We start from the raw sequence: 20,381 nt of genomic DNA on the forward strand, positions 1-20,381 counted from the left end.
ACTCTTCATGTAAGCCTCCTTGGGCACTGCTGGGTGTTGGAGGCTCTGACCAGCCCCACCTGGGACCTCCCCAGCCCCTGCCCATCGGCCAGAAGCCCTGCTTCAGCTCAGCTGTGGGATATCAGCCTCCAGCTCTACAGACCTCTGCCCGGCCATTGGTTGACTTTGTGGCATGACTTGGGACCTGCCGTGCCCCTGTGGACCTGTGCTGCGATCATGGGGCTGTGTCTGAGCCTGGTTGCCCTCACTGGACCTGATTCTGACTTGCTGATTGACTTCCTAGCTTAAGTTTGGACTTGTCACCACAACCTGTCTGATGGTCTCTTCATTAAACCTGGCCGTTATCAGGGGCTGTGGGACAGGCCCTGACTAATGAGGCCCTTGCCCTACTGGCTGCGTTTTTGTTCCTGGCTCCTTAGAGCCAGGGAGCAACTAGTCTGGACAGCCAGCATCAGCCATCTGTTGTGCTGAATGTAGCTCAGGGGCTTGAGTGGAGGGATTTTGCTGTATTCCAGGTAAATATCCTGATTCTTTAGACCAGGCTGATGTGGCCTCCAGTGAAAATGAGTTTCACACCCCTGATCTAGGAGCACAACTGTGCTCCTATGGGGTAACGTCCTCTCCACTCTGTGTCCTGATAAACAGAATATGTCTGCAAAAGTATTTGGTTTTCAGTTCAGTTTGGTGTTCAGTCTTCAAACAGCATGTGAAATCATTCACTGAAGATGCATTTAGGTATGACCACAACATCTGTGTAGATCTGAAGTTCACAGTTGACACATCTCGTTAACATACAATTTCATTCCTGAAAAAGATCATCATGTAACTGTGCACTTCTGTCAAGCATTGGAAGGGAAAGCGGTTCATGACCACGGGGATTGACTAGCCCACATCTGCACAAAAATAATCTGAATACTGCTCTGTAACTACTCCTACGTTTATACAGTCCTAAAATTACATTCAGCCCTTTGAAAGCAACCATGAAAGCTGATGTGGCCCGTGGTGAAAATAAGTTTGACATCCTTGCTTTAGACTGTTGGCTCTTCTCATGTGCTCCTTTGTGGAGGCATTGGCCTTTTCCAGATGTACAGGTGATTTAGGTATAGCTGTTTCCGATTAAAATATTGTTACAATTCTTGTTTGGAGACAAATCTATCTTGTTTTTGTTCAAATACTGGCTAAATTCAACTGAAAGAGATGTAAAGAATACAGCTTGATGCATCTTTAATTGAATTGTTGTGAATACTTCAACTCACTTAACGACATAGGAATAGACCTTGTAGTTGGAAACTTGGTGAACCTCAAGAGAGTGACTCTGGCAGTTACTGTTCTACGTGTGTTATTATTTTGTTTATATTGTGGAAACATATGAAAATGCTTAGCTGTAGATGCCCTCAGAGTAGAACTTTCCATTTGTTGTTGTAGATTAGTCAATTTAACACTGGTTAGATAGCTTTGAAAATCCAAAATGCACATGGACTCTTATATGGACCTCTCTTTAACAAGCAATGCGTGCTTGCCTCCAATGTTTTCCAGCCTGTGGATCATGGATATTAAGTTCCTTAGTAGCTGGTAAAGGTATTTGATAAAACAGATTTGTTGCCCTTAGACTTTAATTTGCTATAGTGCTTGCCTTGAAAAATATGATGGGGTCCACAAATTGGAAAAGATTGAAAAGCACTGATCTAATAGGGATTTCATCTGGCATATAATTAGTCATCTGCCCTCTATTCGACTACAAGCAAGATATTCTTTTAGATTAACATTTTTTAATCTTTGTTAGCAGCATATGGAGGCATATTGAGAGAATACATTTATGTATAGATTTATGCCTGGTGTATTACATGTGAGACTGACTGGAGTTTATTAAAAAACCCTTTCTTTCCTAAGTGCCCTTGAATTTGCTCTTCTTATTCAGAACATAATTCAAGTCGTGCTTGTCAGAGTAAATCTGGTAAACACTACTGGTCTTTGTCAATATTTATGGAGGAGGCTACCAAGAGAAAAGACAGCAAGGTAATGCAGAAGGTACTGATGTTGATTCAGTAGTTGTTGCTCTCCCATTTTTGCACTTTCTTTTCTGAAGTTGATGACAGAAGCACTGCACAAGTGATTCTAGATGACGTCGGTTGGAGTATTTCCAGCAAAAACATTCTACAAAGTCCTATTAGGACCTTAGCTTGGGTAGAAAGATAACCATGAGCTAGAACAAGTGCAGAGAGAGGCTGTGTATCTTATGAAGAAATAAAAGAGCTGGACTCTAGCAAAACAACATCAGAAGAGACAATGAACTCTACATGTCCACACTGGAAAAGGTTAAACACCTGCGAGGAGAACTTTTTTAACTTAAAGGACAGTGTTGACCTAAGGGCAAATGTGTATAAACTGGCCATGAGTCCGATGTAGGTCAGAGAGTATGTGAAGAGTTCAGCAATAGGACCAAAAAGATTCTGGAACTGCTTCTCATAGGAGGATCTGAGCTGTGGCACTTAACTAGTTTTCAGGTGGAAATTCATCCCTTTATGAAAGGGATTGGACTTGACCTAAGTGTCCCTTTGGGACCATTTTGTTGACATGTACCCCATATTGTTCTTCAAGATGGTGTGGCTATAATGGTTACCATCCTGCCCTTACTTTCCAGTACAGTTTTGATATTTATGACTCAGAATTTACAGAGAAGATGATTTACCACAAGCAGGTTCATAATTAATTCCAGTCCTAGGACAGTGTAAGATGGATTTAGGATTTATTATTTTTAACATGTATAAACAATTCCATTAATAAATATATTCGATTCGCTTGCTGCCAAAACCATGAGGGCTGTAATCCCCCTTTGGTACCACTTGGCATAGGGTGTGTTGCCAGCTGTGTGATGGGAACATCATCTTGTTGTGCTCTGTACCACTGTTTCAGGATCCAGTGCTAGTACTCCTCATCAAACTCTGACAAAAGCCAGAGAGCAGAGGTTATTATTTGAAATGATGTTATAAATCTCATTCTATCTGAGGTAGGGCTGGACTGCACACAGTCTGCATACATGCTGTTCCATATCCATGTTTCTTCTCTGTTCCCAAACAGCTGTTCTCGCCCTGTGCATGCTAGCCTGCCAGATGTTACAAATCCAGGGAAAGTGTGGAGACACATTGTCCCTCCATAGGACTTATTCATGACCAGCTTGAGACCTGCTGTTTGGTCTAACACTTAACCTGGATTTTCTAGTAACTCGTCAACTATGATGACAAAACATGAGGTTAAGAACTCATTGTTCCCAGCACGACTGACTTTGGAGCTAAGATCTGACACCTTAACTCTCAAGTGAAGTGACCTCAAGACCCCACACATGATAGTTACTTGTATGTGTATGATCTTTAATGATAGGTATAGACTTTAGCAGAGTGTCGGGCAGAGGACCCTTGGATCATTTTTAGTTCTTCTGACTCCCTCGTAAGAGAGTAATTTTATTAATTAAATGTTGCACTTAACATTCTTCAGCATACGCACTTTTTTTGCTTCATGTATTGTTTCAAACAGGGACTACAAGAGATAATCACATTGAAAGTTTATATACTGTTAAGTATGCTTAACCCCTCCCCCCAGCTACTCAGTCATTGGAAAACTCTTAACTACTTAACTAGACTCCAGATTATCTACAGTAATGTGGAGAAATGCCAGTCTGGGAGACATTGAGGACAGTTAGTTCATGTATTTTAAGCGACATAATGTCCAATCTTACTTATTCTGTGCTCCTGTTTAGTGTGAATTCGTGAATGCAGGAATGATTAGCAGACTTAAGAATTAACTCACTGGTAGTCATTATGGCACCAATTAAGAATTCTGTAAGTCAAAGGAATAATTAAAGACCAATTAATTTTATGGTGATCACTAGGCTAGGTTTGTTAGGGCAGTTTTTTTCATGAATGGGATGAGATCCATTGATACAGTGTCTTATATCAGTGTTATAATGACATGGACAATCTCAGCTGAGACACTGTATCTAGTTTAAGCTGATTTCACATGGCACGTTCTCCAGACTCTGCTATTTACTGTATTAAAAACTCATTTGTTTGACAGGAAAACTAACTTATCAAAGGATGTTTAACATTTTTCCAGGAGCCCAAGTAAGCCCTTTGAAAGTGAGGCGATCCTCACAGGGTTGAGTGAAATAGCAATCGTTGGGACATTGCCATGCTCACATCCTTAATGGTATGCTTTAATTAAGCAAACTCACTTCAGGAACATAGGAAGTGTCAGTGTTTCTCATGTGGAAAACAAGTTTAACTTAAAAGCTTTCAGGAAATATTGCTAGTAACATGGGCCAGGCCAGGCAAAGTTGACAGATCTTCATATTGAAACCGCCTGTCCACACATTGCAAACTCTTGCAGCAGCATCACGAGTCACCCAACATCTGGTATTTTTAGATCCTCAGCTTCCAGTCATATTATTACAAGAAAATAGTTTAAGTCCATTTGTAGATCTTGTGGTTGAGGAGAAAAGTTTGAAAACACAATACATTTGATCTCAAAAGCAAATAAGACTCCATATTGATGTATTTATTTGTTTAAATCCCACGATTATTAAGCAAATCTTATGATCTGTGGGACTGCATGATACTTATCATTTCCATGTATCCTTGATTAGGAAGGTGAAAGTACAAAGTTTCCCAAGATGCCAGACCTGTGCAATAAAGAAAACCCAATACTATTTTCTCGGTACTTGTGAAAATGTCTACAGTTAAGTAAGCATTAAGCAGAAATACTGGAGAAGTCTCTAAATGAACCAGCCCTGGAAACACAAGCTATGCAGACAAATCCAAGAAGTAATGTGTCCAGGCTGTGTTGGTTTTAGGGGTCAAGATAGTATTTCCGCACAGCACTGGACTGTGTCATGCAGAGGTACCAGTTCATCTGGAACTTGTTTGGGTATCTCAGATACACTAATGCGTTCTGTAAGGTATGCAGTCTTGCAAAGCCCTTGCAAAGCAAGACTGATTGTAAATACTGCTTATTATTCATTAAGACCCAAGAATAATGAAATTTTTTATAGCATTAAGTGCATCATTAACCCTACTTTAGACTGTAGTGTATCTGCATATTTTTTTCTCTTCACTCTTTCCTAGGCATCTTGCTTTATTTTCTGCCTGCTCCAAACCACATTAAACTCAAAACTCTTCATTCTTTGGGCTTTCAAGTGAGACTTGACAGAGTCAGGAAGAGACTTCAGACCATATTGATGGAGCATAATTTTCTACAGGCATAGGCCAGCTGAAACCCAAGTATTTTTTTATAAAGAATGTAATAGAAAGATTCAAAGTCTAAAGTGAAATTGAGTCTCTTCCAAAGTCTACTATTGACCATGAACAGAAGTTTTAAAAACACACCATTTTGGAAGCTGGTACAGATCTTATCACTGAGGTCTGTTGCTCAAAATTCCTGAAGGTCGTCCTTTCAACTGCTATTGTGTATTTCAATTGATTAAACAAGACAAAAAGATTAACCATCTTTTAAGTTTATTTTTAATTTCTTGGTAGTTTATTATTGTATTTTAAAAGGCAGAAGCATAGTTTAGTTTAACCTAGATTCTTATCCAATAATATGTGTATAGATTAGATGGAGGAAATACTCCCTATCCACAGAATAATAGATTACTAATTTAAATTACTTGTCTTAAAAAGATCCTGATTTGGCATTGCTGAGCATAAAATATTAGATTTATTGTTTATTTTTAGTGGATTGCTGCCAATTTTCTTCTCCCTGAGTGTCTTTAGGTTGGTTAAAACATTAAAAAATGTTCACATCAAACATATATCTACTTACAAGAAATCTGTTTTGGTTTCTCAGCAGAGATGTAAAATCTTGTTGCTGGGACATGAACTCTGCTGTTATGGAATTTTTCTTTCTTTATTTGCTTTGTGGCTTTTTTTTTTCTTTAAGCCCGCAAGTGTGACAACATACTTTGTGCTTATGTTGCTTATTAGATCTTAATAAAGTAAGAAAAAGGAATCCAATAAGAAAGCTTTAGGTGCATCTTCAGGTTATAGTAGGTTGTTTCATTCTGTTTAATTGGCAGCAATGTTTAAACCCCCTGATCTCATCCTTGCAAAAATCTTGGTATTTATATTTTATGAAAAAATGGTGATACGTCTGATTTTGATCAGCTCCACAGGTACAAATGAGAAAGCAACTGTGTCAATGATATTACTGTGGACTTGTATCATTGTAACTTGAACCAAATTTGGCCTCTAAGACTGTTCATCAGCACAAAATACAAGCCAGTATAGAGTCTGTGGTGGCAAGTGTATTTTCATAAATAAAAGATTAAGAAGTCAAGTATACGTGACAGATTTTTGGGACCAGGTCAGTGCAATGTGCCTGATGGCACTGGAGCAATTGCAATGTTTATTTGCCTTTTGATGAAAGGGATATTCAATATTGTTTCTGCAAATCCCCCGCATAAAAGCAGTGCAATCTCATGCAGAATAGAGTGCTCAACACAAAATGCCAAGTTTATCGCAGGAATCATATGTGATCTGTACGAGGCCTTTTCTCTGCTCTTGGGAGCATCATCTCTACAGGGAACGGGTCACTGGCCCTGAGCAACACACAGTGCCTGAGCCGTGGGCTCTGAGGGTTTTTCAGCTGTCACAGGTCAAAAAATGTTATTCAGTGTTAAGGAACAAAACAGTTCTTGACTGGAGGACACCTAAATGTTATAACAATGATCTGGACTGATCCTTTGACTGTAAGGTGGTTGCTTAGAAGCTGCATCACTTGCCTTTTCACCCTAAAACACTTTATCTAGCACCAGAGACTGTATTGACCTGACCTCCACTGCCTCTATAATTAGTTTTTCTTTCCTTATAATGAATTAATAAGTGTGTGTGTGTTGGGGGGGAGGAGGGAAGGGGTTGTAGTGTGTTTAGTGGGGGTTTTTTTTGTTTATTTGTTTTAATTATGAAAGAGTCCTTATTAAATGGACAGTTCCCCAGCTTGCTGGGGTGGAGATAAGAGAACATGGTTTGAAGGGATTCTGTAACAAAAATGTTTACAAAAAAGAAGAAACCCGAGATTGTAATGCCCGCAGAGCTGTAGACAGGAGTAAAGAATGGGAAGTTCTCACTTTGAAAGCATTTAGTCTCTAGCACAGCACAGAACAAGCCAAAACAGAAACACACTATCTCTTAGGTGATTTGTGATGCCTAACAACGAATGAACATGCTGCAGACTGAAGTGTTACATTAACGTGCTACAAAATAAGGAATTAATTTCATCAACTTTATTCAGTATATATCTGCGTCTGAAGTACCTGAACTACCCATTTTGCTTGGAAATACATTTGGAAGTGGGTGAAGTTTAAATGTGTACTCTTTATAGACATTAATATAATACCCTAGAATCAGGAAACCCTGATTTTAGGTCCCTCTGCTGCCATCTTTCTATATAAGCAATTCCTGTTACTTAGAGGAAAAAATGATGGGACCAGATTACTGAGGAATGTGCTTTATGAATTATGTTTCCTGACTCATCATTCTGTTAATAACAAAATGTGGTGATAACTTAAATGCTTCCATTGCTCAACAGCTTATTTTGATGAAGAACATAGATGAGGAGTTTTTCTCTGTGTTGCTTATATGCCTGTCTCAGAACTGTGGATTTTTATACTTTGCACTATCTCTTACTTTTTCATCCCTTTCTAATACTTTTTTTTTTCCTTATGTGAATACTTCTAGATGTTCGACTGGATTAGCCACAACAAGGAACTGTTCCTGCAGAGTCACACGGAGATTGGCGTGAGCTACCAACATGCCCTTGACCTCCAGACGCAGCACAACCACTTTGCCATGAATTCCATGGTGAGTTGAGGACACGTTGTGAACAGCGGGTCGGTGCACATGGGTGAGGAAATAGCCGGCAGTTCTGAGAGCACCACAGACCTGTGGAAGGTGAAGTGAGGAAGGTCAGGCTGGGCTGCTGTAGCAGCCCGATTTCTGGGAAGCAAAGTATTGCTCTGTCCACCCAGGCACTGGTATATGATTATTTCCTTGACTTAAGAGCAGCACAGTCCTGCGGACTTTGTTTACATTTTGGAGAACAAATACAATATTTTTTAAACATTTTTGACATTTCTTTGACCGGGAATTAATGAAAACTGTAGGTGGCACCTTAATAATTTATGATTTTCCCCCCACGCCCTGCAAAAGGTACTTTTCAAAACCTTGGAAAAGAGAAGCTAATCAAGCTGTCAGTTGTGGCCACAGTGGCAGTTTAGCTTTTCAATAGTTAATCGGTCAGTCTTTTTGAATGCACCTCGACTTACCTTTGGCTTTTTGTTTTTGTTTTTTTTTTAAAAAAAAAACCCCATCATTATACATTTATAAGTGTTTTACTCACTTTCTTATTCTTTCCAGGCATAAGGTGTTTGTTCTGGAAATTGCTATGCTTTCAACACAGAAATGAGGACAGAATGTATTGATGTTTTGATTGTTGCACTGGGTTAGGAAAATGCACGCATACCCCCTGCTGCAGTTGCGCAATGCAGAGATGAGCCCTCTGAACGCTCGCTGTCACCTACACAAAAGCTAGTCCTGAGTGAAGCAGCCGCTACAGCTGTCCCTCTTCATGTTGTGCACTCCCAGAGTACAGCTGCAGTGGGGCTAAGGCCTCCAAGGTGGTGGCTGATGTTTTAAGTTGGTGATGTAAGTCACTAAACCATAACTGACTGTGCTGCCAAAGGGCAAGGTACTTGAGAGCAGTTGTCTGAAATGTGAAAAAAGTCCTGATGACCTGAGGTCATTAAAGGCCACACACTGCTTTCATGATTACAGATGTTAACCCTAGTATTCTGGCCAAATCCCAGATCAGGTAATTAACTTCTCTGACCTAAATTCCACCGGTCACTTCTACTGACCTAGCTATTGCTCAGTAAAGCACTGTGCCTCACTAGGGCATTGTATAAGAGCGGAAGGTGAGAAATGTTTTTAATGGCTATTAATGTATTTATTGTGATTATAATTGAAAGAAGGACTGAAAAACAGACTCGAGGCACCTGATTGTTAAGCTTGCTATCACACCATCTAGCAAAATGCAGGATAGCATGGCCTCCATATGATACCGCTGCTCACAGAATCCTAACAAATATGTGTCCTGAAGGTCAGTACATTAAAAGTCATTTGAATTATGAAAGATGCCAAGTCATTCATAATTACTCAGAAAACACCACTAGAAGAGGCAAGCAGGAGGACTCCCTTTATCCTTTTTGTGGTGCTGTCCAGTATTATTTTATTAAAATAACTGGGAGCTAAATTTGGAAATAGTTTTTAACAGAAAATTAATGGGTGACAGGGAGGGTTCCACCTAATTGAAGAAAAGTTATTTTCCTCCATTTTTCTTACATCTGTCCCCAACAGACATTTGCAAAGATCTTGAGGGAACTTCTGGTGGCAGGGTTCTCTTGGTGGCTGTGCTGTGGCTCTTAGCTGTGCCATCTCAGTGCTGCCAAACTCCCATCTGATAGACCTGCCCAGGAGAGAGACCTTTTCTGCTGAGGGGAAAGAGTGCGACAGATGATGTGCCACCCATTTTACACCATCTCCAGTATAACCCACACACATGTATAGCGATATGGAAGCCCACACAGTCAGCAGGAATGAATCTACAAAGATTTTATCCTCCGTCTCTTTAGCATAGGGGACCTATGTGGAAGGGCATGAATAGTGAGCACTTTTCACTTCCAACCTGTAAGTACAGTGAGACGTGGCACTCAGTTCTGCTCTAATTAATTGGACTGAAATATATGACTGTGGGGGAGAACCCCACAATATAACAAATACATCGAATCTATCTGTTCTCACATAATCCTCACACAAACATAACTGAAAGAGAGCAGTACCTGTAAAATACACCTGTATATAATTTCCCATATGCTCCTTTTCTTTTAGCCTTAGCTGAATTTTAGTCCTTGGTTCCCCTCTGATAGAGTGATGTTTCATTTTCGTTTTGGATAAACATCTATTCATACAGCAAACAGGCACAGTTTATTCAACTTAGATTTCTATTTTTAAAAAAATTCTTCAACAGATTTCAGCTGTCGAACAGAGGTTACATAAGGAGTTGTGGTATTGTTATTCACGGTATGACAAAGTTGGGATAAAAAAGACAAAAAGACTACAGAAATACTTCAGGATACAGATGCAACTCAGGGCTACAATTTTCCTTTCTTTTTTTTGTTTATTTCTGAATGAGGCCTCCATTCCATGGCGTTTATCAGAAATACCAGTTTTACTCGGTGTTTGAAATTCCTCATGATCAAATAGGTTTCTCAAGAGTTTCCATAATGCTGAATGGCCTGTATTTGGGTTATGTGTCTGCACAATGGCCTTTCTAGAGGGGATTTCAATGCTAGCATTGCACAGGCTGGCAGCTGAAGTGACTTTTACAGCCTGGTGAGGTTGACTTGTGCAATCAAACAGGGCTGCTGCCTTGCAGAGGGCTGGGCATCTGATTTTTGGAATAGCAGATGTGGGGGTGTATCAAGCTGAAAGGACATTTGGAAAATAGTGGGAAAAGGGTAGTAACCTTAAGCTGCAGGCGACTTGAACCAACCTGGAGCTGCTGTTCTTATATCGGTATAGTGCTGCTGTCAGCAGTGATCGTCTTTTGTAGATGGAGCAGATTCTTTGCTAGAAAAATGTGGAGAGACTCCTGCTCTGCTCAGAAGTCAGTATTGTGAATATGAGGGCGTTAGCATGCAGGAGACATCAGCTTGCTGCATCAGGGTGTTGGGCTGCATACTAGTCACTCCAGTTGTGGTAAAGCGTGCAGGGAGAGCTGGAGGAGATAGAAACTAAAATGACCCTTTCCTGGCCACAGGCAGCTCCTGCGTTAGATGGTAGTTTTGTGTCTTGGCATGCACAAGAGCTCGTGCAAACCCATGTGAAGACACGCTGCACTGAGGATGAAGCCCCTGCATTTGTTCAAGGCAAGAGTCAGTGACGCTCAGCAATGGACTCGAGACAGATTGACTTACTTGAACGAAGTAAAAACAGAGAAAGATGGGTGATGACTACAAACATAGTGGTAGGACATTACATACTCCAAGCCTACACAATAATCTGAGCCATGCTTGGGTTGTCGGAGAAATGGGCTAGAAATATGGATCAGGTCTCTTTCATGTGTAACACTGCTTTAGTGAAGGGAAGTCTTGCTGAAAATGGAGAGACTAGCATGAAAGAATCACCACAACTAATTGCAGCTTCTTGAGGCAGGATATACAAGGTCTGTGTGTTTTGCCGGGTTTTCTGATGCACAGTCTGTTGTGGGTTTTGGTTTCTCTTATCCAATATACTTTTCTCTAAGAACATTACAGTCAGTAATGTTACAAACACGTAATCATGTGATTGCTACTGCACAACTGCCTTCATTCAACTGTCTTATTTTTATTGCAACATCTTCAGTTATTCATGCTACCGTTTGATTTCTGTTGGAGACTTGCAAAATGGCTAGTGCATATTATTTGATAATATTCATATCGTAGTAAGAGTAGGAAGTTTAAGTCACTGTTCTAGGTGCTATACACTTTCAAAGGAAGAAATGTTTTCTGCCTTGCAGTCTGTTGCCAAAGGCTCTGCTCCTACAATATTTATATACTTTAATTACCTTTGCACATCAAGAATCGTCTTGCATTAAGACAAATATTTGTGAAGGATTAGGATTAAGTAACATAATGCAGAAGTTGTCATAGAGAAAACTATAACTCTGCTGAATTTACTGTTCTGTATGTACTCATTTGTGTTTATAATCCAGTATTCTTCAATCTCTTCATGTAATACCCTTGGCTGCAAAAAGAAAACGACAAGAATCCTTTCCTGTTTCTTTACCAGAGAATGGGGAGGTTATTACTCTCAGATCTGTTTGAAATCCCAAGTAGGTTATTGTGACCCACCCAAGTCTGAAAACTTAAGATTCTGGTGAGTTTTAATAAATTAAAAATTCAAATTAGATTCATATCTGATGAGTCTTTAAGCTTTCTTATGCTAATTACAAAACTCAAATATTTAGCTACTATGCCTCAGACTCAAGACATGGAGATCAGTTCAAGAATGACTTCTCAAACCCACTTAAATGGTGATGCATTTTTTAATATAAATCTTCTGGTTTCTGAGTCTCAAGGGTGAACTAGATCACACTATAAACTTTCTCTGGGAGCTTGCTTTATAATTGTAATTTTGCTAGAAATTTGTTTCATAATTTAGCTAGATCTTTTTTTTTTTTTAGGCAATATGTTAGTCCCAGCAACTGTTGGATTGAGAACAGTTCAACTATTGTGAATCTGAGTAACAAAATAATGAGAACTTGAAGCACTCATTGGTTGTGGGGCCTTGGGTTGTTTATGTCTTTGGGATTTATTTTGTTTTGTCAATACACTAAAATCGGTATTGCGAGAAGGTACGTAGGCAGAAAATATATCTGAGGATGGCTCTTTGTTTTGCAGGGAAAAACTCTACAGACTTCAGTGGAAGTTGTATCAGATCTTGGATCTCTAACGTGTTTTGTTTTCTTCACGCTATGCCTAGTGTCCTATAAGCCTGACATAACTAATAGTTGAAATATTATCTTCAGTTCCTCTATAAAATATACTCTCAAAATGTTTATTGGGTCATGCCTTTTGTCCCATACTCTTCCTATACATCTCTGTAGGCATGCTGCGACCAAAGCTGCTTCTTCAAAAAACAATGTGTTACCCTGTTTTCTACAATAATAATTCTTCCTTTTAAATGAACAATGTGGGATGTGGAGAAGTCATGTATTTGAGGTAATAAACTGTAGCATGGTATTTTTCTTTCAAATAAGGATCATAGATATTTTTTCTGTGATTCAAAGCAGTGCTTGTTTTCACTTTAGTTTCAAAATAAATTATGTTAGTCTTTATCACAGCTGTATAATGTTTATACCGAAGCAATAATACTTTTCACAAAGATGACTATTTAGCTCCAACATTTTGTGCGTAATCTCAATCCAGTAAATTCACTAGAGAAAAAAAACCCAACAGTTTCAATATGACACAAGGCATACTGGTTGTAGCTCTCTACTTGGATACATAGTATATGTGCCATTTGTTCCAACTGAAGTTATTTGTATTTCCTCTGTGAGAAGTTTTTTATGCCTGGATCCGTTAACCTCCTTAAAGAATGAGTTATCACTTTCTGTGGGGTGCACATAAAAATGGCAGCATTCAGTGCTGGCATTGCTGCCTCCCCTGCTGTCAGGGAGTTAGAGCTGTCTGACACTAGATAGAGGTCCTAATAAAGTCACAATATATTTCAAACGTGTTACAATCATCATGTAAAGGCTAATGATGTCTGATGAAAATTCCCAACATTTATCTTAAATGAATGGTATTTTTCTCTATGTAGGCTGAGCTAAAATGCCATCCAATATTATTCTGCAACATACTACATAGAATTGGCTTTTTATCGAAACTTAAAGGTCTTAAAGATACCTTATGAGTTTATCTTGTCACTGGAACATTCTGCTTTCGATTTATGTGTCAGGTTCATTTCACAGATGGTTTCTAAACTCACAGAAACACAGTGCAAGCTGGTTGTTTTTTTATTTTATTTTAAAGGACAGCTCTGCAACAATCACATTTCACCTTTGATTAATCTGCAAAACCTTTCTTATGCATCTCAACTTCACTGCTTGCCATCACAATATCTCAACCGGTTCTTTAGGAAATGAGATGAGCACAGCCAAGTTTCTTGCAGATTTAATGCTTCTCACTGCTCATTTTTCTTTTGCGAGTGTAAGGTATTCTTTTTACACGTGTATTAGAAGAAGTGACTGTTCTAGCTAGAGTTGGAGGGTTTAATTAAGAGGGAAGTTCTCCCAGCATGCCTGCTAGATGATCGGGGCTGAATTAGTCTATTCCCCTGTGGGAGATCATTCCAAAATCGAAACTCCACTCTTGTCAGCGCTTATTGCTGAGACTGAGGGCTGTTGTCCTGCCAGGTGTTGGGGACCTTACCAGTGATCACTGGAAGGAACAGCTTTGTTATAGACATTGATGGCCAGAATCAAGGCCTTGTTTATGTGACAGAAATGGACTAGAGAATTGGTGGACAAAGACGGGTATGTGCACTTGTGAGGCATTGCACAAGGCTTTCCTGATCTGTAAAAGAAACTCTTGCATATCATAATGCTGATGTACATGTAGGGAAATATTTCTTTTGTTTGCCAGTCAAGGGATTTTTAGAATGAAAGAATCCTGGTTTCTTACTAAATTTTCAAAGTTGAAATAAAGTCAATGAAAAATTAACTCTAAGATGGGGAGTGCTTTTGGAAAGTCTTCAAATGCATCTAAAATAAAGGTTTTTGACGATAAAGTATATATATTAGCCAAATATTGGGTGCATCCTCGTGTTGCTACAACAGAATGTCAACTGAAGTGCTTTTACCCTTACTTCTAAACATTAGTATGTTGTTTTCTCATTGTTTGACCTGTTGTAGTCCTGTATGGTCATAAATCTGTAATCTCTTGCAGTTGTCTTTGGGGACACCTCTCTAGTTTTGAAAAAAGATGAGACCCTTAAGTTATATTTAAATTAAACTCTCTATGAAGCTACTAGTAGTGGATTTTCCAGCCTAAAGGAAAAACAGTCACAGGAATTATTTAATTTACTTCCTGTTAGGATAAGAAGATCTATATAATAGTGACATAGAAAAATCTGCATTCATTCATTCAATCATTCATTCATTCATTCAATTTTTAGAGGTGAACAAACCAGAGGGGAAAGGAAGGTTTAACTTTGTGAAATGTCAACAGTTGAATTTTGGCAGCCTAGATTTTTCTTCCATTTTAATCAGAACATCACACATTGGCAGATAAAGATGAAAAAAAGCAGCTTACAATTTTATTGTATTAAGAAATATTTTGCATTTTGTGGATTGTGGTCAATTAAATGTTTTTTCTCCTGAAACTGAACTCTGGAATGACTTGAAGCCATATTGCATTTTACCTCAATCCACCACAGTCATCCCATCTTTCCCAATCTTTCCCAGAGATCTCATCTTTCCCAATAATAGTGACACTGGGTCAAGGTCCTGAGACTGTAAAATATGTTACGTCTGGTAGGATGTGCTATTTCAAGTTACAGATCTTTAGCCAAGTCTTTGTCTTGTTTTTCTGTGAGACCTTAGACAAGTAGTAGGTGTCCAAGCCCCACTTCAATGTCTCTGCTTCACTGAGGTGGGACTGATAGAGCAGAGGTAAAGAGTGCATGCCCTGAAGCAGGAGGTATCTCCATTGTACTACCTGTTCGACATATACAGAAGAGCACATCACGTGTGATACTACACTTGAATCCATTTATTGCTCAGAAAGCAACAGGGGAAGCTCTGGAGTCTCTGTTTCCCAAGCCATTTCCCATTGATGCACCAAGAATGGAAGTGTGAGCAGGTGACTCCCAAAGTGCTACTTGCTTTCTGCTGGAATTGCTATGGAGTCAGGGGGTTGGTTACAAGACACATTGGTACTCTTCCATGAAAAATCCTCATCTAGGAAAGTGAAATTTCATCCATAAATTTCTTCATCTCTGTATAAAAATATAACAAACAGACATAACAATATATAAATCCCCATAACAAAAATCAGACTCTAGGAACATCTGCTGTATTTCAACTAATCTTACCTTTACCCTTCTGCTAGTTATTATAGTACATCTGTGTACTGTAGCTATGGGGAACCAAGGAATTCACAGTTGTTTTCCTCCATCCTTATTGCATTGCGATGTCTGAGATAATTGTGTAGAGAAAAAAAAAGGCAAGATGAAAGCAACTATTTTTAACATGAAATCTAAACTTCTTCAGCAACTTTTCCTTCAAACACAGCCAAGTTCCATGTCTTCCTTTGGTGCAACTCATCCAACCTCCAGCAACCATAGTGATGCTACACTTCTTTCCAGCAGAAGAATTGACCTGAAATGTTGCAAAATTATCTTGGCTGAGGCTCAGTCATTAAGTCCTTCTGGGAGAAAGGCTTAAATATTTAAATTCTAGTTTCTAACTTAGAGAGACACAAAGAAGTGTTTGACTATGGCTGGTGGTCAAAATTCCAAATCATAATATCTTTTTTTAGTATACCTTAAACTGCAAAATAGTTTTGATTGGTTTCTCTAATTGTAACCAAAAAAAAAATTTCTTTAATCTGACAATTTAGAACCAAATCCAATTTTAGAGAAAAGGCTAGATGATAAGGGGGAAAGAAAAGAAAGAAAAAAAAAAAAGGACAAACTCGGAGGTTGATTATTGCTTTAGATGTGTTATTTATGTGACAGCTGTCAGAGTCATGGTTCTGCTGGAGAGCAGTGTGTCTGTAAGGGCTGTGGCCCCATCTTTATTTCCTTGAGCGCTTACAGGTGTGATGAGTGTACTTTGTAGGTATCTCACACGCTTAGCAGACACACTTCGCCCTTCTTCCCAACTTAGTTTGGACCTCTGCCCACCTTGGCAGTGCTCTGTTGTGTTTCATGTTTAGCTTGGCAGATTTCTTTCCACATTGTGCTCCCACTCACTATGATGAGATCCTGCTCCAACACTTCCACCTCTGATTTATTATTTGCCCATGAGTAATACTGTTAAAATCATCAGGGCTCTGTCTGTCCTTGTGCATGAGGGTCTTATGGATTCTACTCTCCGAAATTCTGAAAACCAAAGTTGTTTTCAAATACTTTAGTGAGACAAGAAATCAGAGTCAACATTAGCAAAATATCTCAAATTCTGGGATGTTCCTTTCCTCTGGTGAGGAGGAAAGAGAAAGGAGAATGTTTATATCAAATACCATTCCAGAAATCTGGAAGACAGCTGTCATTTTTCTTTTGATGGTGCATCTCTGTAAGATACTGTCATGATGACTATTTTCAGGTTTACATTCCTATGCAGAACAAGGCTATTTTAATGCAATTACATTGCTGTCCATAGTTCAGTTTGAGAAAGAAGTATCCTTCCACTACTTCAGGGCTGAATAAAAACCATCATGGAAAATTCTTATGGAAGGACAGAAAATATTACCCTTTTAGTAGGCTTTTTGATTCCTTCTAAATTCAGAATGTAGTTAAACGGTATCTCTGCTGGAGAACAGCTTAAAATAACCTGCAGAAAAGATAATATTTTAACCAAAGAATATAATTTGATATACATTTCTATGGAAACTCTCATATTTTTGTAGAATATCCTTACGAACTCTTTTAAATTCTGTAAGACTTTTCCATTTGTTCATGCTTCATGTCTATAAAGGTTTATCAGAGAGTTCTCAAAGGACAGAAAGCAAACATTTCACTTATGAATATGTGGATTTAGCATCCAGAAATATGAAGTAATGCAACAGAAATATCAAGAATAAGATAGAAGCAATGAGTAGGCCCTAACAGGTGAGTAAATAGCAATGGCACATTAGTTTTACATAAATAAATTCAAGTGGAATGGGGGAGATAACAGTGTTAGATGATGGCATAGATGTGCAAAAAGATTCCTGAGGGATGTATTTTTAGAGTGGAAGTTAGTCTGCCTGCTATTCATACATATTTAAGCGGGTGGTTGATTGCTCTCACTGAACTGCTCGGCTTTACTCCAACTGATGGTGTTTGGAATGTGTAATGAAGGCAAAGGGTGGTCACGGTTCTTCCTTCTCTTTATTTATGTGTGCTTTTTAATTTTCAGAATGCCTATGTCAACATCAATCGGATCATGTCTGTTGCGTCAAGGCTTTCCGAGGCAGGCCATTACGCTTCCCAGCAAATTAAACAAATATCCAGCCAGCTGGATCAAGAGTGGAAGAGTTTTGCTGCAGCTCTGGATGAGCGCAGCACCATCTTAGCCATGTCTGCTGTCTTTCACCAGAAAGCTGAACAGGTGAGATACTTTTGTGACTGGCAAAATGATTCTCTGCTACTTTGGTAACGATGCTGCTGCAGTCTTACCTGATGGCTTTTGGCTAATGTGCAGAGAAGTTAAGAGCCTTGTTCCTAGTGGGTCAGTGCCTCAAAAACAAAGAGCAATGTTTCCCCCAAAAAACTGGTACATGTTCCCTGAGTGGGCAAGAAAATATGTTTAAGCCTTAGTAATGAGAAAGAATCTGATCATAACTGAAGTGCACTAGTGCAGTAACGTGCTGCTTTATTTCTATTGCCTAATACTTTGTCAGTGCTGCGAATATATTCAGGAGTATTATAGTCAAGAAAAAGGTATGTCTCTGCACTCATATGTAGATGTTGTATGTGCAATGTGCACGAGAATATTCACGCACATGACATAGACCCATACCAGCAGACAATTTCTAGAAGCTAAAGAACATAATTGTTAATGAATCTCATAGAATTCATTACACCACCTACTCCTGCAGTGCTCTCCATAGTCCCAAACTTTGTTAGGCTTCACTAAGTAGAGGCTTCAGAGACAGCTAGGAACATTCAAGAATATCTTCCATGTCCCTGAACTCTGGTTTGTGTCTTTAAAAACTACCAGAATTATTCCATAATTTCATAGCTAAGAAAAATGTGAAAATGAGTGACGGTTCAACCTTGATCATATGTTGATCATATTCATTTTCCAGTGACAAACGCTGCTTTGAGGCTCTCTTCAGTATTGTTGTGAGCTTGTGTTTCCAAGTAGTTAATATCAAAAAAACTAGGTGAGTGTGCTTGATATTTATAAAATGAACCATACTTCCAGTGTCTGAAGGAGAAATTATAACTGATAACCCAGAAACATTGCCTAAGCCAGAATATGCGTGTGGAAAAGCTTAGCTCAAACAGTAAAGATTTTCTTTATTGCTTGTTTCTGACCATAGAATTATAATGGATTTTTCTTTATTTTGTGTTTCCTATTGACAACAGGCCACAGCATAGAGCAATTACTCACCCTACTGGGCACTTACTCCTGTAAGCCGCTCAGTGGCTCTGATGGGACTGATACACCAAGATGATGCCCAGTACAAGTACTTTTCTCCATGTACAGTTGGCACTGTAGTTTTTAGGTGTAGTCTTCTTCTTAATAATTGTCAGTCATCATATGCTCATAAAGAAAAATCAGAAAAGAATTTATATTAAGTCAATAGTCAAAATGAGAATGTTTACTAATAAATTAGTTCGTTCTTTCTTGTTTTGATTTGTTTGATGTTTAGGGTTTCTTTTTTGTTTGTTTCCTTTTTTTTTTTTCTTTTTATGAGCGATCCCCTATTTTTCTGAAGTGTCAGTCTTGTTTGCAGTTTATGAAGGGTTGCTGAGGTATTGCATAGCATGAAAGGCAATAAAACAGAAAGCTGTATTGAACTGTCTGTCAAGCTAATTTTTTTTTGTCTTCCTACCTTTTGAACAGTGTCAAAGTGGGTATTTTACCTCAGCTTTAACTTAGAAAAAAGGCTACACTAATATCACTTCCAGCCTTGGGTCTTTTTTTTCTTTACAATTGAATGGATGGATGTGAAAAACGCAGTCCTGCCTTGACACCTCTTCGTAAAGAACCGAACATTGTACTGCCTGACAGCAGCCAGTCACTCATTACTAACCAGACAGGAGAATTTGCTAATTGTGAACAGCAGTTGCTCCTCACTTGCAATAAGAGACAATTCAGTGGAAGATAAGTGCTGATGTGAAGCCTGTAAACTCAGACTGCTGCAAGAAAGAAATGTGCGAGTCAGCATGTTGATTAGCCAGGACTAAAATTTTGGCCTTGCTTTAGTAACTCTGGTAGGATAAATCAATAACTTGAATGCTAATAACTTAGTCATTTGATCTCTGTATAGTATAAAGAGTGAGGTGTTTTGGATTTGGTCTATAACTCAGTCTGCTGTCACTCAGTCTGCTGTCTACCAAGCGTTCATTCCAAAGGTGACTCTTTATTATTTGGCATCACCCAGCATGGATTTTTTTTTTTTTAAGTCAGACCAGGTCTTTGTTATTTTACAATAAACACAGCTTAAATCTCTGAAGCAAAGATGTAGATAAACCCGCTATTTTCTTTGTTGAAGATCAAATCTTTTTTCGCTTCCTTTGTTCTGTCAATAAAAGTAATCTTGCTGCGGATCCAACTGTTTCTCCCACAGTGCACCCCTGCTTCCCTCATACCGATCTGACACGCAGATTGCCTTTCCCTCTCCAGTGCGATAAGCTGCTACGGCCTCTTTGTTCATTCCTTCCTATTGATTGAAGTTCTCTGTGATGCCAACAGGAAACAAGTCTATTAGGACCATAATCTTTCAGCCTTTGGCACAGCCCAGCCTGCAAGGAAGTTGTTGGCTTGGGACAGAGATTTATGAAAAGCTCTACGATCTCTACAATATGCAAGCTGAGCAGGAAGCAACTTGTTTTTCAAGGTCCCTTCCAAAAGACCCC

General features: G+C 38.9%; 1 protein-coding gene across 1 annotated transcript in view; it reads left to right on the forward strand.

The window, feature by feature from the left end:
- Window positions 1-20,381, forward strand: part of KALRN (kalirin RhoGEF kinase) — a 513,637-nt gene that overhangs the window by 222,469 nt on the left and 270,787 nt on the right. Inside the window, exons 6-7 of the mRNA XM_065638225.1 lie at window positions 7,728-7,850; window positions 17,710-17,901. Of these exons, the coding sequence (XP_065494297.1) occupies window positions 7,728-7,850; window positions 17,710-17,901 (315 nt within the window). The remainder of the gene's footprint in view (window positions 1-7,727; window positions 7,851-17,709; window positions 17,902-20,381) is intronic.

This window comes from Caloenas nicobarica, chromosome 6 (genome assembly GCF_036013445.1).
Source record: "Caloenas nicobarica isolate bCalNic1 chromosome 6, bCalNic1.hap1, whole genome shotgun sequence".
Classification (NCBI taxonomy): Eukaryota; Metazoa; Chordata; class Aves; order Columbiformes; family Columbidae; genus Caloenas; species Caloenas nicobarica.